The sequence below is a fragment of the Lates calcarifer genome, linkage group LG13 (genome assembly GCF_001640805.2).
Source record: "Lates calcarifer isolate ASB-BC8 linkage group LG13, TLL_Latcal_v3, whole genome shotgun sequence".
NCBI lineage: Eukaryota > Metazoa > Chordata > Actinopteri > Centropomidae > Lates > Lates calcarifer.
This window is the reverse complement of record NC_066845.1, coordinates 387,641-411,150: the sequence shown is the minus strand read 5'-3', so window position 1 is coordinate 411,150 and position 23,510 is coordinate 387,641. Positions and strand designations below refer to the sequence as shown.

General features: G+C 39.5%; 2 protein-coding genes across 6 annotated transcripts; both read right to left on the bottom strand.

The window, feature by feature from the left end:
- On the bottom strand, positions 1 to 18,296 carry ydjc (YdjC chitooligosaccharide deacetylase homolog). 3 transcript variants are annotated; one of them, XM_018699021.2, is made up of 6 exons: positions 18,159 to 18,296; positions 15,406 to 15,581; positions 13,652 to 13,811; positions 9,919 to 10,018; positions 7,297 to 7,474; positions 1 to 4,914 (listed from the first exon to the last, which is right to left on the bottom strand). In XM_018699021.2, exons 2-6 carry the CDS (start codon positions 15,567 to 15,569, stop codon positions 4,584 to 4,586), a joined length of 933 nt encoding a protein of 310 aa, XP_018554537.1. In that variant the 5' UTR covers positions 15,570 to 15,581; positions 18,159 to 18,296; the 3' UTR covers positions 1 to 4,583. The 3 variants fall into 3 exon arrangements, with proteins under 3 accessions (XP_018554537.1, XP_018554457.1, XP_018554615.1); XM_018698941.2 differs by lacking the exon at positions 18,159 to 18,296 and adding an exon at positions 17,368 to 17,524; XM_018699099.2 differs by lacking the exon at positions 18,159 to 18,296 and adding an exon at positions 17,201 to 17,331.
- A 691-nt stretch (positions 18,297 to 18,987) lies between these two features.
- On the bottom strand, positions 18,988 to 23,510 carry ak6 (adenylate kinase 6). 3 transcript variants are annotated; one of them, XM_051074822.1, is made up of 6 exons: positions 23,390 to 23,510; positions 23,230 to 23,305; positions 22,946 to 23,038; positions 22,629 to 22,687; positions 21,876 to 22,021; positions 18,988 to 20,222 (listed from the first exon to the last, which is right to left on the bottom strand). In XM_051074822.1, the coding sequence occupies exons 2-6, from the start codon at positions 23,264 to 23,266 to the stop codon at positions 20,033 to 20,035; spliced, it is 525 nt and encodes a 174-aa protein (XP_050930779.1). In that variant the 5' UTR covers positions 23,267 to 23,305; positions 23,390 to 23,510; the 3' UTR covers positions 18,988 to 20,032. The 3 variants fall into 3 exon arrangements, with proteins under 3 accessions (XP_050930779.1, XP_050930780.1, XP_018554337.1); XM_051074823.1 differs by having other exon boundaries at positions 23,452 to 23,489; XM_018698821.2 differs by having other exon boundaries at positions 23,230 to 23,403.

Here is a 23,510-nt window from a genome sequence, read left to right as displayed (position 1 = left end):
TGTTAGCAGTGAAGTTATTTATTGTAGTAATACGGTAAAAGAACAACCTAAAAACACTGCTGTTGTACTTTCAGTGACTCTTGTGCCATGCTTGAAAAAGGAAAGTATTCATACCCCTTCAGTCATTTCACATTCAAAACAAACAAACAAAAAAAAACTATTAAACTATTATTTTAATATTTTTTGTAGTTATTAATTGAAATTCAATCCAGCTGGTGATTGTTAGTTTGTATTTCACATTTTGGATACATATTGTTTGTACTGCTTGGTTTTGGATGGACATAAAACTCAGAAATCTGCAGTCATTGTCAACATCTCTGTAATCTGAGAGCCTCAAGCAGTCAGCTATGTTCCCAGAAGTTTATTAATTACCACCACTTGGACTGTAACATTAAAATGTGGCTTGAACTATTGCAATTCCTTATCAGGCTGCCCCAGCAAGTCTCTACAGACTGTCCAGCTGAACACAACTGCTGCAGCACAAGTACTGAAATGAACTAGAAAAAAGGATCATATTTACTCATGTGTTAGCTTCTTTGCATTGGCTCCCTGTGAAATCCAGAATATAATTTAAGTACCCTACTACAAAACTGTGATTCCAGAATGCAGGCTTACTGGTGGCTTCCTAGAGTCTCCAAGTGTAGAATATTGGGCAGAGCCTTAAGCTGTTAAGCTCCTCCATTGTGAAACCTTTTTCCAGTTTGGGTCCAAGAGGCAGACTCCCTCCCTACACTTAAGAGTCAGGCTTGCCTTGAACCATCAAACCATCTCGGTAGTTATGCTGCTATAGGCATAAACAGCCAGACAGTAAGAATGACACTGTGGATGTCTAAAATTCAAAGGCCAATACATACAATTGGCTAAAGTGAACTGAATTATAGACATCTGCATTAAATAGTGGTTAAATGTTTAAAAGGCTTGTCATAGGCTGCGCAGACTGGGAACCACCTCTGTGACAACAGAACTTTGTCCTTATTGGTTTAAAGAAGTAGTACATTTTTACTCTAAGAACTTCAGATCTGTTATCTACATATATGTTGTATCTCCCAAAGGGCATCCAATTTATTTGATCTCCTTTAGACAGTTAATTTTTTTTTTTTGTTTTACATATATGCACCAACAGCTATGCAAGAAGTAATGTCTTGCCTCAATGACTTAAGATGCAAGAAAATTCAACCCCATTTATATTCAGGTCTAAGACGAAAAGGGCTTTTCAAGCATGAAAAGAAGTGTAATACAAGACAAGACTCGCCCGGGAAACAAGGGAACAGTAGTGGAAGAAGGATAAAGAGGACAAGACAAAAAACACTGATGTAAACAGTAACCTTCCAGACCTAAAGCACACAAGATAGTATTACAGTGACACCCAGTGTTCAAACAGTGAATTACAATTAGTCTCAGGTTAATTTTAACAACATATCTGGCTCCAATGGTTGATTTTCAAATTCACCACCCTGATCATGGTCTGTTCTTCTGGGGAAGCCAAAGAAGAACAGACCTTATTAGTTGATCATCTTTACCTTTTTTTTTTTGAAATCATTAATCTTTTTTTTTTCTTATGTAATAGCAGGTAGTTAATATAATCATCTGGACTTAGTCCTAGTCATTGCATTCGGTTTGTTCCTTGGAGTAGTGAACAAGGATCCCTTTGGGTATTAATATTAATATTAAAATTTATATTCAAATAATTATTTCCAAAAATTGTTAAGTGGTGCCCTCTTAACAGTGGATTTTCTGAATAAATTCTACATTTATTATGAAGTAACGTTATACCAGCAAGAATCCTGGTTGTTCTGAACTTCTTCCATTTAACAATTATGGAGGCCACTGTGCTCTTGGAACCTTCAGTGCAGCAGATTTTTTTTTGTAGCCTTCCCCAGATCTATGGCTCCCCAAAGCCCTGTCTCTGAGCTCTGCAGGCAGTTCCTTCGTTCTCGTGGCTTGGTTTTAGCTCTGATATGTATTGTCAGTCATGACACCTTATAGACAGGTGTGCCTTTTCAAATCATGTTCAATCAGATTAATTTATCACAAGTGGACTCAAGTCACGGTGTAGAAACATCTCAGACAATTAAAAGAAATGGGATGGGAATGCTTATCCATCCATCCATTATCTATACTACTTATCCTTTTAGGGTCGCAGAAGGCTAGAGCCAATCCCAGAATCCTAGAATACTTGTCAATGTGACATTTCAGTTTTCCCTTTTTTTTGCAATTTGCAACAGTTTCTGAAATTGTTTTTTGGCTTTATGGGATATTGATTGTAGATTGATGAGAGAAAAAATTAATTTGAATGATGTGAGTAAAAGGCTGCAACATAACAAAATATGAAAAACGTGGGTCTGAATACTTTCTGAATGCACTGTGACTGCACTTTTAACCTTACAGTGTTTCAAATAAATGTCAATTATCAGCCCTTATCACGTGAGGTGAAACACACAAATGTCTTTACAGTTTGAATGACAGCAACACATCTTATCTGATTGCAAACACCTGAGCAGAACTTGGATGGCACAACAGGATGCCAGCAGACAGTTATGGTCTACGACATGAGAAACTGGAATTACTGCCTCCAGAAAACCAGTCAAGTTGTAGGAAAGATCGTCATAATCTGCCCTTCTGAGGATAAAAAAACTTTTAGCAGGTACACAAATGATTGGTCAATGCAAATACATTCCATAACAACAGTATGGCTCACACACATTTTGCGAGCATTTCAGAGTTTTCCCACTCTGAGTCATATACAAATCACATTCAAATACAAAGTAAGGCCCTCATGGGCATTAAAGAAGATATGCATTGCACTGGACTTTTAAATGTTAGGAAATACTGTCAAAGTAGATTTTCAATAAAATGCTGCTTTCAGATTACAGAGAGAGAAACATCAGACATTATATTTACATTATTTATTAGCTCACACCATCAGATTTGCAAGCTCCTCAGTTATTGAACCTTGAATTCAAATATAGCAGCGAATAAAAAATTTTCAACAGAAATTTAATCAAAAATATAAAATTTTAAAGACCTAGACACTGGTTACAAATATTACAAATATACTGTACTGTTACAGATGATTTTCATGTGAATATTAAAATAGTTTTCACTTACAGACGCACATTTGGGAGGTGATGAGATGTTGAGTGCTATATGTGTTATACAGACCTGAGATCAGTGGAAATCAAACCTCCACCCTCTTACATTAAAACCACAGAGACTACATGGCTTGATTTTCCTGGTAAAGGTCCCTGAGGCAGACACACACTTCTGGGATCCCATTACCCCATCCCTCCACTATGTTACTATATACAGTGACTTCTTCTATGATGCTGTGCTAGTACCACCTGACTCTAAATTGCTGTGTGGTAAAAGAATGGTTTATTACAATTTGTGTCTTATTTTTGTAGTTTATTTTTTAGTGATAATAACAATTTTAAGCTGAGATCTGGAAATGGAAAAAACATCACTACAGAGATCAAACTTATTAAAAAGAGCAGTTGCTGCACAAGAAAACAGCATGTGCAGTACTACAGTAAGTACAGCAGGTGAAAGCTGAAGCAGGGAGTGGGTTTAGAAACTGATAGATTAGGTTAAATAAGCTAAATAAGTTTGTTTCACCTCCTGGTTTGTTTCCAGCCTGCCCCGTCACATGACTGCTCATGTCTGTTGACTGGTTGGATAACTTTGTAGTGATGCTACTGTGTTTCTAGATCTCAGCTAGTAACTTGTACACACTACTAGTACAGTGTATGATAATTGACAAAATTACGGTTGTAATAAATATGTGCAATGAAGGGCATGTGGGTGGTGTAATACATTGATCTGTATCAGAGTACTGTACAACTGCACTTAGTGTGGCTTACATAAAAAATACACTTTGCCTTAAATGCATCAACTTTAACAAACAGCTCTTTACTTCCCCACACACTACCAAGGAAAACATTTGTTGTTATTTTTTGTTTGTTTTTTGGTAGTGTTTCTGTGCTCCACAGTCACATTTAGTCAGTAAATATGAAGAGGCTGAGAGGCCTTCTGCTACTTCATGTCTAGTCTAACTCAGTACACCCTCTCACTGAAGGTTCCTTCATTTCTGAAGTTAAATATGTTGCTGGGTCTAAATCCTTCATGATTCAAAGCATTCAAAAAAACAGCTTTCATAACATTTTACCAGTGTGGCAGTGAACATCTTTCTACATGTTAAGAACTGTCTCCAAGAAAGACAAGATACATGTTGTCTGAACATGTATATATTACAGCCTTGTCTGGCCTCAAGAGAGAGGTGACCTTTTACCTTTGACTGCCCTGGGCTGTTCACTGAAGGCTGCTAAGAACTGAAAGATTGAATGAATAACATTATTAAAGTGTTTTGTTGCTAAACATTCACCTTTTAGACACATGGAGTCACTACATCACATACTATTCATCATAAATATAGGGGCAGGTTTATAGCAAACTGTGCTAATACAAATGCCAATTAGACTTTGAATTATGTTTTTTTTTACCACTTGAAAAGAACCTGGGAAACTGGGTTTCACATTTGCTCTCTACAGTTTTACATGTTTGTCATTTTTGGACAGAAAGAGTAGTCAGAGGTCTTTGAAGGCACAGAGCTGCACTCTCTCCTGGCTGTACAGGGCCAGCAGGGACGGGTCTCTGAGCACGTTCAGCTCATGCTGTCTGTCAGAGGACTGGGAGAAATCATCAGGACCCTCTCCACAGCCTCCTTCCTGGGGGTGGCTGGGGTAACCTGGGTGGACCATGAGCTCTGCTGTGACCACAGGTTGATTAGAGCCTGATGCACTGCTAGAGGTAGTGCCTGAAGGCCCTGCAGCCAAAGCATGGCTGAGGGCCCTCTGCAGGCTGGGGACGGACATGTTCTGGCCCATGGTTGTCAGTCCCAGGTACACATCTGGCCACCTGTGGACATGGAGAAGGTTTAGACCCTGATTGATGTTTATCAGCCATAGACCACAAAGGAACAAATCCATTCACTCACTACAGCACAAGCACTACCATAGACGAACATTTAGTAAAACACATACCAATGTGACAAAGATTTTTAGATCCGGTTCACCTAACTTTCACATCACAATTAACCTCTCAAAAAAGGAAAAAGCAGTACTTTCAGACAATGCTTGAAGGTTACCCTCTGTTTGCTGTGTGTGTGTGTTTAGTAATAGGTAAACATGCACGGGTGCTCCACACTTCGTGCCTTCAGCTAGGAAACTTGTAAGTGACATACATCTTTTGTATCCTCTGTGCAGGGTGACCAAACCTGTTTCTCCTCTGGGGATTAATAAAGTGACTTCATCTGATCTAATCTAATTAGATGTAGATATTTATGTCTTTGCACTGTGCCACATATGTTCACGAGACTGCAGTGTCTGTGGCTCTGTCTCAAAGCCACACTATATGCTGCAATTTTAAGCAGATTTTGATGCATGCAGTGTGTTCATATCAGAAAACTATATAAAGTATGCACATCAAATTTGTTGGATTTTTGAGTGATACTGACGGACACTTTAATCCCACAATGCAATTTACAAGTGCAGTGGATTTTTAAACACAATTTCAGAATTACTGAATTGCTGAATCTTTTCACATTTACACTTGTAGATGTATAACACTCTATGTAGATTCACCACTGTGTGTACAAAGAAGCACAACTATGCATACCCATTATTTTCATCTCAATATTAAAGATGTGTGAAGAAATCACAGTCTTTGTCCAAGTGTGGCAGCCTCATTTTCACTGCCACAGTTAACCATTAATAGATGAAGACAAATCTTTACTCAAATGTGTTCCTGCCTGTTCCACCAGTCTATATACAAACAAATAAAGAAAAAACCCAGCAAAGCAGAGGCACAATTTCACAAGCTGTCTATGTTGTATCAGTGAAGTCATCTAACAAGGCCAGAGCAGCTGTGCTTACACACAACCATTACACATGGCGTGGGTGTGGATATTTATGGGCCTGGTTTATCATTAATGTATTAGACCTAGCTGTAAATCACCATCAGCAAAGACATTAAATCATCATCAACAAATGTTGGTAATCAATAGGTAATCAAATATTCAGCTGATAACACTCATAGTGACATAGACTGTAATGTAAGTGAGCATTTCACAATAATCAAATTAAAGGAACATAAACATGGCCAATTATGTCCATAATGTAAATAAAGACTGTGATAAAATTAGAAGCACACATAAGCAATTTCAATAAATGTGTGTTAATTGCCACATTGTTGCAATGAGATTACACTATTTTTCATGTCTGCTTTATCATACTTCATGCTGTCCCTAGAAAAAACATATTGTACAGGTGTGCACATTCTCCCTGTGCTTTCTGTCTTTCATAAATAGCACTTTATGTGCTGAGAGCTGCATATGCATGTTTGTTGTGCAAATACATTGTCTATACATTGACCAGCCACAAAATTAAAACCACCGACAGGTGAAGGGAATAACACTGAACATGCACAATGTGATGCATTGTTCTGCTCAGCAATCTTGGGTCTTGGTATTCATTTGGATGTTACTTTAGGTGCTTTTCCACTAGCGCCTACTCGACTCTACCTGACTCGACTCTACTTGGTTTTTAGGGTTTTCCATTAGGTGGTAGCACCTGGTACCAGGTACTTTTTTAGTATCTACTTGGCTGGGGTCCCAAGCGAGCTGAGTGACATCAAGAGACTGCAGGCCACTGATTGGCCAGGGAGTGACGTCACTGGATAAGTCATGAGAGCGACTCCTTCACAAAAATCAAACCCGCTATTTTTCAAACATGGCAACAGCGACAGCCACAGCCACAGCCCATACAAATGACGTCACGGGAGTTTTGGGCTGCCTTGCTATGACAACCCCACCCACCTCTCAATTGTAATGGAAAATGAAACTGAGTAGAGTCTAGTAGAGGTGAGTAGTGCTAAAAAGTGGCATTTGACACATATCACCCAGCTAAGTGTCACAAACTGTCAAAAACGGCACAGCAAAGGGTCTAAGGTGTTGACTTGGCCTCTAAACTGTCACCAGAACAAGCCAGATCCACAGAGGCCCCTCCCCACACCCCACAGGACTCAAAGGATCTGCTGCCAGTGTCAGACACCACAGGACACCCCCCGAGATCCCATGTCCATGGCCTGACGGGTCTGAGCTATACTGATGGTACAAAGAGGGACCTATACAATATTAGGCAGGTGGTTTTACTGTTGTGGCTGGACCCAGGAATAGAATAACAGTATCAATCAGTGTTTTTACTTTTTTTTTTTTCAGTCTACATAGACACCCAAACAGACCTGATTCCATAGCGTGTGAACACAGGGATGGAGTCCAGTGCGTCCCTCTCCACCTGTGTGTAGAATCTTTGGAGGTGTGCTGGCAGCCACGGGCAGCTGTGTAAACCTGGCTCTACTGGAACACGAGTGTATGGAATCCTGAGATCTGACAGGACCTGTGCAAACACCTCACGCACCTCTGCAATACACAGCAAAACAACTAAGGAATGATAGACTCCCACATATAGAGAGTTGGAATAATCAAGATATGAAGTAATGAAAGTGTGCAAGACCTCTCCAAATCTCCAAAAGATAGTAGTGGCAATGTGGAAGGAGCTACTGCTGACAGAATGTATTTGTTGTTATTTGTCACAGTCAAAAATGATTCCTAGATTCCTGGCATGTGTACAGACATTTGAAGACAGTGGGCCATGAGCACTGGCTAAACTATTGGGGGACCACTCAGATGCACAATAAGGACCTCTGTCTTACTCACATTTAGCTCAAGAAAATCATCCAGCATTTTACATATTCAAGACAAAAGAGACTGTAGATGATGCATTTCATACAGGTGAAACAATTTGTCAATCAATGAAGAATAAAATGAACCATTTTGATGATCAACTAATAGTTTTTAGTCATATAGACAGAACAGTAGCTTGCTGTGAACTGTAACAGGAAACAGATGTATGTAAATAGCAGCCTTTTTTGCGCTCCTTTGCCATGTTGACACCATCACTGATGTCACAGAGTAACCCAACCTACTCCACTAGGAGCTGTCTGGACTCCACACAACATCATAATAATAAAAAGGACAAGACAATATATACTATATATACTCAGCAGTTTGTTTATTAGGCGGTCCTAGCTAGAACTAAGCAGCTTAATACAAAAGTTCTGCAACACATCCTCCTTCATGAAGGTTATATATATAGTCAAGGACGTTTAATCATAATGACTGTTGTGTGCTCATCCTCATCTGGAATAAACAATCACAATTCATGTTGATGCATGATGAATAATGTTGGACTGCTATTTCTAATTTCATGGGCTTTTTGGGAGTTTTGTAGTAATGCATATAACATAATGATTAAAAAAAGTAGTTGTGTCAGGAGTGGAAGCTGACACGGTCTTGTGCTGTTCTAGCCCGTCCACCTCAAGGTTAGATGTGCTATTCATTCTGAGATGCTTTTCTGCTCTGCTCAGTTGTAAAGAGTGGTTATCTGAGGTACTGGAGTCTTTCAAGGGGGAGGCTGTGGCTCAGGAGGTAGAGCAGTTGCCCACCAACCAGAAAGTTGGTGGTTCGATCCCCGGCTCCTCCAGTCTGCAAAGTTGCCCAAGTATCCAAACCCAAATCGCTCCTGATGTGTGTGCATCAGTGAATGAATGAGTTAGAGAACACTCTAGATCAGGGGTGGGCAAACTTTTTGGCTCAGGGTCAGGCTCAGATGCATACATATCAAACATAAACATAAAAAAGGCATTACAGTGTTAATACTTATATTCACTTTTAGTGGAAACAGTGTTGTTGATTACCCTTTTTTGCCAGTGATTTCCTGTATTTTTTCACATATCAAGGGGCCCCTTTCAGCATAGCCAGTGTGGGGAAATGAGCGAATGACTTGTTTGACAGTTGCTTTGAAAATAAAGCTAGCTTAGTTTTGAAGGCTCTGATGTTTGTGTACATTTCATGCACAAACTGGTCTTTCCCATGTAGCTTCACGTGCAGCTCATTCATGTGTGTCAGTATGTCTACAGCAAAAGCTAAATCACAAAGCCAATCTGTGTCACTCAGCTCAGGAAAATCATCAGCTTTCTCAAGTAGTTCCAAAAATGAGGTAATCTCCTGTTTGAGCTCCCACACTTGTTGACATACTTTCCCCGAACCTAACCAGCGGACATTGGAGTGGTAAAGCAAGTCCTGGAGATCAGCATCAGTTTCTTCAAGAAACTTAATAAACTGACGATGCTGAAGACCCCTCGCTCGAATAAAGTTAACGAGTTTTACAACTGGCCTCCACGACGTGGTCAAGCTGTGAGCCTGCAAACTAGCTGCCAACCTCTGAGCAGTAGCCGTGGTGGAAAATTGACGGCTGATGTTGTATTCCTTTAAAACCGCAACGGGTTCTTGGCAAATAAGACATACAGCCTTTGACCGGACTTCAGTGAAAAAGTATTTAGTTGTCCATTCCTTATTAAACGCTCGGCACTCACTGTCGACTTTTCTTTTCTCTGGCCACTCATTGTTGCAGATGGGTTCAGAGCAGTAGCAGAGTAATAACAGAGTAGCCCGGGCTCCGCAAAATCAAGTCAATGTATCACTGCGCCTAATGCGCCACCTGGTGGAATGCCAGGCATTACAGGACAAGGTCAAATGAATGCAGTCATAATTATGATATGATTTGATTTGGGCAATTCTGTACCAATCTTCGGCGGGCTGGATTTAAAAGACTAATGGGCCAGATGTGGTCGGCGGGCCGTAGTTTGCCCACCCCTGCTCTAGAGACTGTTGCGTGTGAAAATCCCAGTAGCAGTTTCAGGAATCCTCAAACCAGAGATGTGCAGATGTGTAGTGTAGAGAGATGTGTGGGTATCAGTGCACACTAAAAATTACAGTTTGATTCCTAAGATACTTTTCATTACCTGGCAGTACATGGACATGCTGATGTCCATCCATGTGGTAGGGCAGATGACCTGTCAGTTCCCTGAAATGCCTGACCTGGGCCCTCAACTCCAGATCCACCTACGAAGGAAAAAAATACACCTGTAAATAACCGTAATAGAGATATGACTTCTCTTCTTCCCTCGGTAGGTGCATATTAATCTACTTTGCAAAATGAGCTTGTGGTCTGTTAGCTAACAGTGTGTCACCAAAACACTGTCCATGGCTATAACTTCAGTAAAACATGCAACGCACCAGTAATCTTGGCAATTCTGGTGTCATGCAAATTTTTGCAACATAAACAAGACTGCACTATTAGTGGCTCTAATGTAGTTATAGATCAAAATACTATGAAGTACATAGGGCTGACATCAGATGCATAAAGGCAACTTATCAGACTCTAGGCAGTTTGTCCACCTATTAATGGACTGATAACCTGATCTTTCTGTGGCTAAATAAAAAAACGTGTGTGTAGAGGGATGGTAGAGTGGCTCTGCTGACTTTGTGTCTGTGAAGATTTTTACAGGGTTTTTTGTTTTTTTTTAACAGCATTTTCCATTTTCTCTCAGTGCATACACAGGTGCACTGTGCTCATCTGGTGGTAATCTATTCTAGAGCACACTTGTTTTTTTAGACTGCTAATACTAATGCAGTCTAAGAGGTGTTACTGTTATTTAGTCTACCCTCATATTGACATAAAAGCGCGTGCGCACACACACACACACACACACACACACACACACACACACTTGAACTTGACTGCATTTTACATCATTATTTCATTATTATTTACAGCACTGTAATATTATAAAAAGTCCATTAGTACACTCAATTGGTTTGATCTCTGTGTACAATTTCATCTTTTTCATGTGAATTTAGTAACATAATAATTACAACCAAACTTGTATGTAATGTAATTGTAATGATCTATTGTGAACCAGGCAAATAAAGCTTGGGCTCGTTTGCAGTTATACCTCTACAGTATAAATGACTTTTGGACTGTGCTTGGTTTTCACTCTTATAGTCAGTGGCTGCCATCTGTGCTTCAGCAAGCATCCAGAGTTAAGACAAATATGTGTTAGACATTCTGCAAACTCACACATCTTAACACAGGTTTAACGAACTGATCAGCTGATCAGGTTCACTATCACGCTGGCATACAGATAGCATTCATTCTTGGAGGCTTTCCTCCTCCATACTGTAGTTTTCTGATAATTAGTTCTCTCTGCCATGGGGCCAAAAAGCTAACTATAATATTCTTTCAGTATATTTTATGAATATTTATCAGATATGTGGGTTTACAACAGTTCAACTAATGGTAACTTTATTTATAATATATATAATTAAATAATGAAAGTAATAAAATCCAAAACATAAATATAGAACACAATGATTAAAACAATTATAACAATTCCATCAGTTAAGAAAACACATTTTTACACATTTCTTACACATGAAAAATAATAAATATCACTTTAGACTACAGGATACTGCGTGGTGGTAAAATTGATTGTAGTGGTAGTAAAATTGCAAACTTGCATAAATAGCAAAATTGCAAAAAGTGTAAAATATTCATAATGATCTCTATTATTATTATTGTGTAGATAAAGTGAATACCGACCACAGTATGGCAGTTTAAAAACTGGCCTGGTTTGGGTGTTTTATGAACAGAGAGAGCGAGCCAGATAATATGGAGATGAATAGAGCAGGTGAGGGCTCCTCTTGATGATCAGAGGCTGCTACGGCAAACAAATATGAATCCTACGGTCGCACTATTGCTCTTCAAATCTTTATTAGTCTGAATGCTTGAAGCATTCAGACTAATAATAATTTCAACTGTTTATGCTTTTATGTTATTTTGCTATTTACAACAATTTTGCAATTGTACTATCACTACAATTGCTTTTACTGCCAGGCTTTGCACTGTGGACTTCAGTGGCGAGATCGGTAACTCGGATGCCTACCAACCCAAGGTCTGGTGTTCAAGCCCTGACCCAGACAAATATCAAAAACCCCTCCTGAGAAAAGCAATGATAACAGTTATGGTAATAATAATAGATATTGTTATGAATATATTGTGCTTTAAGCAATTTTGCTATTTTACTACACAATAGTGTGAATGCTCTCAGCACATAGTGCCACATACTTTGTGCTATTAAGACCATTTAGGTATCAAAATGTTCAGCTCATTCAGGACATTCCTGCTTGTATACAACTTTTTTGTACTATTTATAATTTTTGTAATATTTAGCTTTTTCTGCAAAATTCTTTTCATTCAAATGAATGGACGGAATGTTCAAATTCTCCAAAACTTCAGCCTCTTTAAACCTTCAGCATACTTTAACCTAGAAACTTCATTTAAACTTTAAACTGGTCTCAAGAAGTTCAGCTCTTAAGCTTCCATTCAACTTGTTGATATCTTGTACAGTTTTTGAATGACAGCAGTTTATATTTCACGCTCATTTCTGGCAATTGACATCACCCACTCTATTCAGCCCTTCAACTTTTTCAGAAATGTTTGTGCTTCAACTCACACCTATCACTTCTCACACACAGTTTATACCTCAGATTGTAGATATTTTTGTGCTCTGTCACACAGTGTGACTCCCTAAGCCATAGGATTCACGGTTTTTGAGGTAGCAGCCTCTGATCACCAAGAGGAGCCCTCACCTGCTCCATTGATCTCCATATTATCTGGCTCTCTCTGTCTGTTCAGCCAAACCAGGCCAGTTTTTAAACTGCCATACTGTCATACCATACATTTTTGCCATACATTTTTCACTTTATCTACACAAATGACACATGTCTGTGTTCAGTAAAGTCTCCTGGTGCTGGTAGTCACCGCATTTCATTGATAGCAGCTATGGTTTTTTAATCAATAACACAAATTCCAGAGGTGGGTTGAGCCACCTCTCAGTATTGTGTGACTGGGAATGATAACTGAGACCTGCACATTTACACATGGGTCAGTCTCATTGGTGGACTTCCCCTACACACATATCAACTTTAACCTGTTTTAACACACACATATACACGCACACACATGTACACACAACTGACACCTGCACATTAACACACTGGTCATTTTGATTGGTGATTTACCCTAACACACACCTCTCCTTTGAACTGTTTGTCCCTCACCTCTCTCTCTCACTCTCTCTCTCACTCTCTCACTCTCTCTCTCTCTCTCTCTCTCTCTCTCTCTCTCACTCTCACTCTCACTCTCACTCTCTCACTCACGCACACACACATCCTGCATACTTTCTGCTATAGAAACCATTCAATCATCAAGAGGCTTAAACTATTTACATTTGTGCTTATTCAACTTTCTTCAACTCTTTACACTTTTTAAAATGTTCAACTTTGCTATTGCAATTTTGCTATTCAACTGAATAGTTCAGCTGTTGGTTTTAACTCTCAGCTTCTGCATCTACCCTCTCTCTCTGCTCATTTCCACCACTTTAATCACTGCTTCAGAAATTACTTTTGATTCCCAACTGACTTCCAACTTCAATGTTTTTCTTCTTCATTTCAACAATGATTTCAGTCATTTGCAGCATTGTTTCAGTGATCCATTCAGCACTCAGCATTCACATGCATTTTCCACAGGAAATGCATTTTCTAGTTTATTTTCTTTGTTGTTTTATGCTGTTATGCAAATAAGAAATGAACTAAATAAATGTGTGCCAATGACATGACTAGATGACTTTGTACCTGTTTCATGCTGACCTGACCTCTCTCCAGGGCCTGACGGAAGCCCATCTTCCCATGGAAGAAGCCACAGTGGTTTGTCAGTGTGGAGGCCTGCTGGAGGCTCTGACACACTGGGATGCCCTCTGACAGGTTGGCATGGAGGCCAATGGGGATGTTGTGTCTGAAACAAAAAGAGAGAGTCAAAGAACAAGACTGGCAAGGTAGCATGCACCAAAATGTTTAATCTCTAGAGAGGAAACAACACACAGAACCACATGGCATTAAGCAGTTCAGAGGTGTGCCCCATGACCACACGTTTCACCTCCTTTTTATACTTTGTGATATGCCTCTGGCCCTCTGATTGAACTGCCGGAGAACATTACTATACAACTGAGTAAACACTTGGGGTACAATAAAAGGCAGTGACCCCTCTCAGGAATTTATAACTAGGTGTAATCTCCTGTGCTGATGAAGATACCATTTGCCATCTTCTTTTCAGGAAGGTATTTACAGTGGGAATATAACAGTAAGTTCATCAGGTCATCCTTGATGAGTAAAACAGTACAACTAAAGCTACAGACTAATTACATCAAGTATAAGATGCAAAATTCCATCATAAAGGAAATGATTCCCACTAACTTAGGTCCAGTGCCTCATCTTAATTTAGCAGAAGCTACTCCCTCCCAGCTTGATCATCTTGTAGACAGTGTTGCAGACTCACTACGTACAACTTTAGACTCCATCGCCCCCCTAAAAATGAAAACAATAAAGCAAAAGAGGCAAGCTCCATGGTTCAGTGGTCAGTTCCATGGTTCTCAAACCTGTACACTGAAACAAACAGCACGTAGGCTCGAAAGAATGTGGCGTTCCACCAAACTGGAAAAATCCTGCTATAATAATATAATAATAATAATAATAATAATAATGATAATAATAATAATAATATAAAAGGGCCCTTTGTAATGCAAGAGGCACTTATTGCTAGTCATTAATAGAGGATAATAAGAACAACCCCAGGTTTCTTTTCAGCACTGTAGCCAGGCTGACAGAGAGTTACAGCTCTATAACTGCAAAACCTAACCTTGACTCCTTTTCTCCCATCAACCTCCCCCAGCTCACATCAATTATTTCAGCATCTAAACCTTCAACCTGTCTCTTAGACCCCATCCCAACTAGGCTGCTGAAGGAAGCTCTGCCCTTAATTTGCAGTCCTGTATTAGATATGTTAAATCTGTCCTTGGTAACAGGTTATGTGCCGCAGTCATATAAAGTAGCTGTAATAAAAACCTCTTCTAAAAAAGCCCACTCTAGATCAAGACATATTATCCAACTACAGACCAATATCTAACCTCCTCTTTCTTTCTAAGATCCTGGAGAAAACAGCTGTGCGACTTTCTACAGGATAATAGTTTATTTGAGGTTTTTCAGTCAGGATTTAGGCTGTATCACAGCACAGAGACAGCACTTGTAAAAGTTACGAACACCCTCCTGATCACATCAGACAACAGACTTGTTTCTGTACTTGTCTTGTTAGATCTCAGTGCTGCTTTTGATACAGTTGACCATCACATCCTTTTACAGAGACTGGAGCATTTTATTGGCATTAAAGGAACTGCACTAAACTGGTTTAACAAAAGTTTGGTCACCCCTGTGCAAATTACATATTTTGCAGCAGACATCAAAAATGAGTCCCACCTTTTACTCCATTAGCACTTGATGTTTCTAAGCAGATTTTAAATTTGTTAGAATTTTACAAATACAATATAATACACCACCTTTTAGCCAGATCAGCTGCTTCTTTGGCAAAGGAGGCGTTAACCAGCAGTGACACATTGGAAATTCCTCCAGCCTGGAAGCAGTCCACAATTCCTTGGTTCCTCCTTGGACAGTAGCCGAAATCATCTCCTGTCACCACCAGCATCATTCTGGGCTGTGGCATAATTGCTAGTCTCTGTGGACACATAGAAGACAGATCAACACCCATCATAAGAGCAGCTATGGCTCAGCAGGTGGAGTAGGTTGTCCATTGATCAATAAATTAATAAGTGATTCAATCCCAGATTACTGCTAACATCAAGTGTTTGTGTGAATGGGCAAATGAAAGGAAGTGTTTTGGATACAAGCACTATGAAAATGTAGTGCATTTACCAGGAGCTAGTCAGTACTGTTTTTTTCTTTTAAATCAACCTTGCTTCAAAAGCCAATGGAAAAAAGCATCTGACTCTCAAGTCTTGAATGTGTTTCCAAACTGCACATGAACGTAGCACACAAGCAGACTTTTGACATCACTTCTCACAGAAGAGATAATGTTGGCAGAAGTAAAATTTGATTGACAGAGGCCACGCAGGTAGGTCCTTCAGAGAACCTGAGCACCAGACTGAGCATGCAGGCACTTGGTTCAGGTTGTTATCACTCACTCCTCTTAACCCAGGTGGCCGGATCTAAAAATGCCACTCTTGTGTTTTAGAGTGAATGAGGAGAAGCAGAGGTTTTGGATAACAATGACATCTTGGCACCAAAGTATCAAAGTACATTTTCTGTTCAATTTAATGTAAGGTGTAAATCCATCCACCAAGCAACACCTCAGCAACCACATAAGGAAAACATACAATTTGAAAAATTAAGCAACCACTTGGCATCTTATTAATAATTCATTATTGATGCATTATTAATTAACAAATTATTAATAATACCCCAATAATTAGGACCTGTGATTCAGAGGAGAGCTGATGTTTAATGTAAGGCTGTGATGCGGGACTAATACAGCCCTTTACAATTTACTACTCTATTATACTATTGTACAATACAAAGGGCTAATATACAGTATTAAAGGCTGTGCCCTCTTTGGGGCATTTAGCCACACATTGTATAAGAGACTGTGGGTCTACTGGGTCACATGATGTGGAAGTTGATGAAAAAGAGGGCACATAATTTATTATTCTGTAACAGTATTTTGACTATTAAGAATATTTTTCATAGCAATTGAGATTATATGGCATGCAACCCACGGGTTCACAATCTATCCTAAAATGTGTGGCCACGAAGAGGACACAGCCAATGTTGCACAACGTATTGCGCAACGTACAGGGGTGTATTAGTCCCTGAAGTCACCCACAGCAGCTAAGCACTGGTCTGGTGAGACTGGCAGGTGAGCTAACTGTCCTGCTACTGCAAACACAAAGTGTAACTTGATAAGAAGACCGCGCTGTATTTGAAGAGAATGTCTGTCGAATATCCAACTTAAAATTAAGTTCATCAAGGTCACAGAAAGCCCATCATCAGTGGACTGCAATGTAACAATAATGACTACAATATATGCGCCCTCTGTACAAAATGATAGTTATCTTAATTCTTTTTTAAAAGTAACTATTGAGACCTTTCATTGAAGTGGCGATTCTGACACCGCTGTTTGTGGAACGGTGTGGTAATGCTGGTCTGCACATTATCTTGGTCAATTAACGTCACATGCTGTATATAGGTAACAAAATATTGTAAATATCTCTCAACAAACCATGGTCTCATCAGTTACCACGGAGTTGAATCAGCTCTCCTCTAAAATTCAGAACAAACCTGAACATTTTAAGACGACACTCTCTTTATTAGCCGGCTACGTCTCCTCTCTGTTTCTGTGTCCCCGTGGATAGAGCCGCTGTAAAATCACCAACAGGTTCGCCCTGGTGGCTCAGACAAGAAAGACCCTATCCTGTCTTGCGAATTAAAATAGAACTCAGTCTTACCCATTGTATTACACACGTTTATCCATGTATGTCCGAAGCCATACGGGGACGATGAAAATAAGCTGTACTTCCGACTAGCAAGCAGCATCGGTGAAGGCTGGAGTAAACTTTACTAAAATATGACGCCCTCTGCTGGAGGATCTAATCATATATCCGTCTGTAACATGGCGTCTCCTGTGGGGAATGAGAAGCACTCAGCTGCTGTCAAGAAAAACTTCAAAATAAGACGTCCGCAGGTCTTTCAAGTTCAGAATTACTAAGAATTAAGAATTTCTAAACTGTATCGACGTACGTCAAACTCTGTTTTCGTTTAAGAGTCACTCTTACATATGGACATATTTGATAACATGTTATTTGTCATCGGTAATCATATTAATAATACAGCTATTAAATTTGATCCTAGTAACCATATTTATCAACACATTCTAATAAATAAACGCCTTGCGTATTAATAAAATTGAAACATACAATTGTGTAGTGAATTTGATTGCGCTCTTGGGCTTTTATTATGAAAACATGGTATCGGAAAGTTGACGCTCTACATCCTGACAATGACAAATACAAAGCCTATGTTACTCTCAAAGAGTTAGTTTGTTCCTACTAGAATAATGCAGACAGAACTTTATAACATTATACGGGCTCTTCGTAGAACTGTTGACCGGAACCCTGACGACACTTCGGACATCTCTGGTAAAATATACGTAAACATATAATCGTGTCAGAAAGCATTCATATTTCATCACCACCACCCTATCGCCGTACAGTGTATGTTTGACATTTACCAAACTTACCAACACTTTTTCCCACGAATACTCCTTGTGAACATACCTTTCCACATCCAGCGGGCTCACTGAGCGCTGAGCTCAGGAATGACTGTACAGGTGTGGCTTCCCACGTCATGGACGCAGGGACCTCATTTACACACGCGTAGAATCCTTACCAAAAGACATCAAAGAACACAAGACAGAAAAAGGTCCACCAAAGATGATCCGCATTGTAGAATATATAAGTGTGTGCACACGTGTCTCCATACATATTTCTCCTCATAAATCACAGTCAACTTGGAAATGTGTGTACTTCGGTAAGGTTCATATCCTGCCAACACTCCCCTAACTTACCATAAATAGTCAATGCAAATCTCACATGGATATCGATACAGGCTTCATATTATCCTCGTGGAGGATGGAGGCAGTTACAAACAGCCGCTGTCACTGCAACAAACAGGACAGTTCCTGAAAGTCAACAGGTTTGCTGCACACCTCAGAGTAGGACCGAACAGGCACAAAGACACTGGAGCTCGTCGCTTGGTATTTGCTAAGCATCTGTGGGTTGTAGACACAGTCACACTCAATTTTTATAAAACACAATAAACACTATTTTAAACTAAAAAATAGAGCATACAGGTGTCACAGTCACAGGTGGTAGAGAGGGGCAGGTAAGGGGGCTAGAGAAGGCATGAGTGGCAGCCTTGCGCTCACTCCAATGCGCTGAGTGCGCCGTCTTTACCATAGTCCACACAGATTAAAAGAAGAGTACTCTGACGCCACTGTACATTTTTGAATGTTTGTCTTCACACAAATCAATATGTTGCGACAAAAGAAAAAGAACTATAAAACAAACTGTAAAATAAGCTAGGGTGTTTTAAATTTTCAGTGCAAACTGCAAAACAGTACATTTTGGATATGATGATTAAATCTGGATACATGTAATGAGTAAGTAAAAAAAAAAAAAAAAAAAAAAAAAACAAATCTGGCCAGACATTCTGTGCCAGCTATTGTTTCTCTTTGTATCTTTTTCAACTTAGAAATATAAGGTATTATGTAAAATAAGGATTCAACCTAAACACTGAAACTGTCTTACATGGCTTCATCTCATCTTGACTTTTAGTTTTACAGTTATATGTATATACACAGGAGAAATCATGTAATAAGGAGAATTGAATTCCATGCTGCAGACTGCAGACAGTGAAGATGTTTAGACAGTGATTGCAAATCAGTCAGATTTATTGAAATTTGTTTGTACCTGATAATTAAAAAAAAATGTTAAAATGCAATTAAGACCAGAATTACTCTATTCTAAATCATACTGCTTCAGCTAATGTATTATTTTTTATCAGCATTAGTTAGAGGATCTGCTGTGAAACGACTTCAGAGACCTGTGGAGCCCTCTTAAAGTCATTTTTTAAACTTTTGTGAATAAAGGTGAACGATTTTTACATTTATCTTTTACTTAAGTCCAGAACTTCACTTTTAGCAGTTTTGTGCTGTAGACTGATTTTTTTGTCAGGGCTTTGAGACTCTGGGATGATCTACCTGAGGAGATCCACTTAACGGAGTCTTTTACACCACTTCTCAAATCACACTTTTTCTGTTTTTATGTGTGAAATACTTGAAAACACTGTTTCCCAGTGATCGTTTATTTATACAAAAATATGATACACCAATGTACACCAGTGCTTTGATTTGACACTAGCTTGCACTTGCACATTACAGAGAGTTAGCCCAACAGCACTCCTTGTGAACTGGAGGTCACTGAATGAAGTCATTATGGTTTCAAATTTATGAAAATAAACACAGATTCAAAATAACTACAATTCATATTCAACTATCTAAATAATCTTTGTAGATAATCCTGCCACTGGAAGCCAGCAGGTAGAGTTCAGCTTCTAGTTATGGTCCTTCATCCACTGCTCAATCCACTGCACTATCTGCTCCAGGTTGCGCTCCATGTCTTCAGGAGTGTTGCTGGGTAGCTGGTGGACAATCTCCTGACTGTAGGCCTCCATGGCTTCCTCATAGATAGTCTGGAAGATCTCACACTGTATGTTGTCCTGCAGCTTCTTCCCTGTGTAACCCCTGTCAGTCACACAGAGGACCAAGTCCATTTCAGATAGGAGAGAGACAGAGACAAACAAGAACAAACTTTCTCATGAGGGGAGTGAGTATCTAATATGGTGTCATAACAGGTAAGACAACAGAATGATGGGATACAGTGGTTTATACCGAGCAGCATTGGTTTCTGCAGTGCAGTGTGGTGGTACAGACTGACCCCCAGTTTGAAAACTAAAATAGCATGCCACTCACAGAGTCGACAGGTACCATGTAAAACTAGCTTATAATGTAATACCAGAAGATAACTACTGCTTGTGAGCAGCTCTTCCCCATGATCACTGATACTTTTCCCTTTTGTAGTAATGTTAGATAAACTTTTAGGGCTGACTATAGTTAGTCTACTCATTAACCTTGTATAGCTAGTACAGTGGATGTGGACTCTTGGACTACATTTAAATAACAGATTTTTTTTTACATTTTTACAAAGTTTGTAACTGGATAATAATTTATTACCATTACATATACAGCCATCTCGTGAACTATCTGAAAGGCGGTACAGTGGAACATCAGTGATGTGCTGTTTGCAGTGGCATATGCAATTCAGCCATAATATTACCAGTTTCAACAGCTTCATACAGCAGAAGGAATCAGTACCTGGGTAGAGATGTTTGTTAGTGGATCATCAGTGATATCCCATTTCTAAATGGCATATCTCATTAGAACAGCAGCAGCTGCCAGATATCAACAGTGATATACCACTGAAGCAGTATTTAAATAAGAATAAGAATAGGAATAGACCCTAACGCAAGAGTGGCAAAGCACCAGTGTTTGTAGGTCGACCCTGAACAGGAAAGTAGTTGCAGCACTGTCTCAGATTTTGTTCAGAGTTTCTCTATATCAGGTCTGGGTTCCAAAACTAAGGCCTGTCAAATATGTTTTGCTCACTTCTTTGCCCTGGATATTTTTTTAACTTTTACCCTTTCAAAAACACCTCATCTGGGAAGCCATGTTTGGGCATTACTACTGTAAAATATTATTCTTAGCCTGACGAAACTTTGTAAGATGGAAGACAAACATATTCTGAACCATTAAAAGTTTGTACTACATGCCTGTTCAATAAGGCACTAGATTTGGAAAAAAATGCTAAATTCCTAGAGTGACATTGAATGTATTATAAAGCCATTGTTATACCCATATGATATCAATCATTATATTTTCTTCCAACTCAATCATTTATTAATTTTGTGCCAATATTTAAGGTCTCTACCACTAATGACATAACAACATTAAGAATAAAACCAGGTGTGGTAACATTTTTCTGTCATTTTCAGAAGACCAAAACAGTATGTGGGGTAGCTAGTGGGAACATGAATATGTATGTAACCTAACCTAATGTGGTCATTTAGTTTACACAGTGCCAATGTCCTCCCATGTTCCCTTCATAGATAAATACACATAGTTACAGGCATTGCTTTATGTGGAAGCCCATGTCTGCCACTGTGATGAAAAAGAAATAAAATCCTGCAAGTAATTATGATGAGAAACTTTCTCAAATAATGCCTTGATCCTGGCTGCTACAAAAATGAAGTCTTTCTGGCATTGGCTCAACAGTCTTAAGGATAGACTGAAGTCCCACATCAACTGAGATTCAGCACACAAATGGAAAATGGAAGTTACCTGCTCTCTAGCCGTGTGTACAGCTGAGTGTTGTCTGTTCGGAGGACAAAGATGATGTGAAACCAGCGTTCAGGAAACAGGTCACAGCCATGATAATCAACAATCACACCACCCTCTACCATCTTTTCATCCAGCTCATCCACCACCTGCAGGATCACAACAAGTCACAATATTGTCATCCACCCAAGCTAATTCAGTCTGTAGCGGTAATGTACTGCATGATGGTTCAAGATCTTCACACAATTGGATTCAATTCGATATCACGATGCATCACGATGCGTTGCATCCCCAATTTTCATGAGACAGCAGCTCCACCAGATGAGCAATTGATTGAGACTCATAAATGGCTTTCATTTGCAGCACATGAGAAATAATCTGTCGGTCCTCTCTAATGTAAACAAAGACCAGGAATCACATGTTGTCACTAACATGTCACAACAGAGTCACGACAGTTCTTGGCCGGGCTGGGTTCCCCGTTTCCTTTACAGTGGCAGCCGTTAGTTTCTCAGGGTGAAAATGGCTAACACGGCTATGTCACATGTCACTAACAACTTGAACTTCAGAACTCTATTGTCCAGCCGAGGCTGGAAAATCAACAAACAATGTCAGTAGGCAATAATCGATGATATTGTGTCACTGCATCGATGCAGAATCGTCCATGTCCGCATCGCGATGCATCATAGAAATGATTATTTTCAACAGCCCTACTGTGAGGTGCACCAACGACTGTGATGAATATGACATTAAACTCACCCTGTCCTCATCCAAAATCGGGCACTGGTACTCTTCATCATAGCCATCATAAAGTTGTCCTGGGGAAAGATAATCAGCATCAGATCATTAGAAAAGCCTCAGGATGACTCTGCCATTTATCTACCTTTATTTGCATACTGCCTAAAACATCTAAATGCAAACCATTCCAAATCTGAGTGAAGATCCAATGACCGATAAGGTTTCAATTTGTGATTGAACAAGAGGACGACGAATGCTCCATTTCCTGGAATCTCAGTGTTAGATGTTTGTTTCAGTATGTGTTTCTATTAGTTATGACAGTTGGTGGAAGTTTTTACCTTCCTGGGCCAGGTCTCCTATGTTAACATAGTTCAGCCCTGTCCGCTGGGCTAGCTCCTTTCCTAAAGTGGTCTTTCCAACACCAGGGGTTCCTGTATGAGAAAGGATCAATATTAATATATATATATATATATATATACACATACATGCTCGATGACAGTGATGCGAATCAAAACGACCATCACTAAACCAAATCTCCTGCGCAGAGCTGTAACATTCAAAAGTGAAAGGTCCGCAAAGTCTTAACTTAATGATTTAATGCAACTGCTGAGGTGTCTGTCACCTGTTAACAGAAGGTTCGGTCGCTTTCTCATCTTCATAGCTCGCCAGCAGCCGACACGTGTCTCGATGTCGACCACCTAAAAGACAGAACAACCCTGTTATCTCCTCCTGCTACTGCAGACGTACTCTTCAGCCCCTAATTGAAATGTGAAAGGACAAACTTGAAAAAGAGGAAGCTGACTAAACAGAAGACCCCGCTAACTAGTTAATTGCAGCAGCAGACCTCCACAAATAAACACTGCGACGAAGTGAGGCTTCACGTCACCTTTACGTCAACTTTGC

What these genes read in the sequence shown, in the direction of transcription:
- ydjc (XM_018699021.2), bottom strand. Translation starts at nt 15,569, where the DNA reads ATGCCACAGCCCAGAATGATGCTGGTGGTGACAGGAGATGATTTCGGC. An exon ending in GCAGCTGATCTGGCTAAAAG is followed by an intron (nt 13,812 to 15,405) that starts GTGGTGTATTAT and finishes TTTTTGTTTCAG; the next exon opens with ACACAACATCCCCATTGGCC. An exon ending in GTCAGGTCAGCATGAAACAG is followed by an intron (nt 10,019 to 13,651) that starts GTACAAAGTCAT and finishes TTTCCTTCGTAG; the next exon opens with GTGGATCTGGAGTTGAGGGC.
- ak6 (XM_051074822.1), bottom strand. Translation starts at nt 23,266, where the DNA reads ATGAAGATGAGAAAGCGACCGAACCTTCTGTTAACAG. An exon ending in ACCGAACCTTCTGTTAACAG is followed by an intron (nt 23,039 to 23,229) that starts GTGACAGACACC and finishes TTTCTCATACAG; the next exon opens with GAACCCCTGGTGTTGGAAAG. An exon ending in TACACACGGCTAGAGAGCAG is followed by an intron (nt 20,223 to 21,875) that starts GTAACTTCCATT and finishes TGTGACTGACAG; the next exon opens with GGGTTACACAGGGAAGAAGC.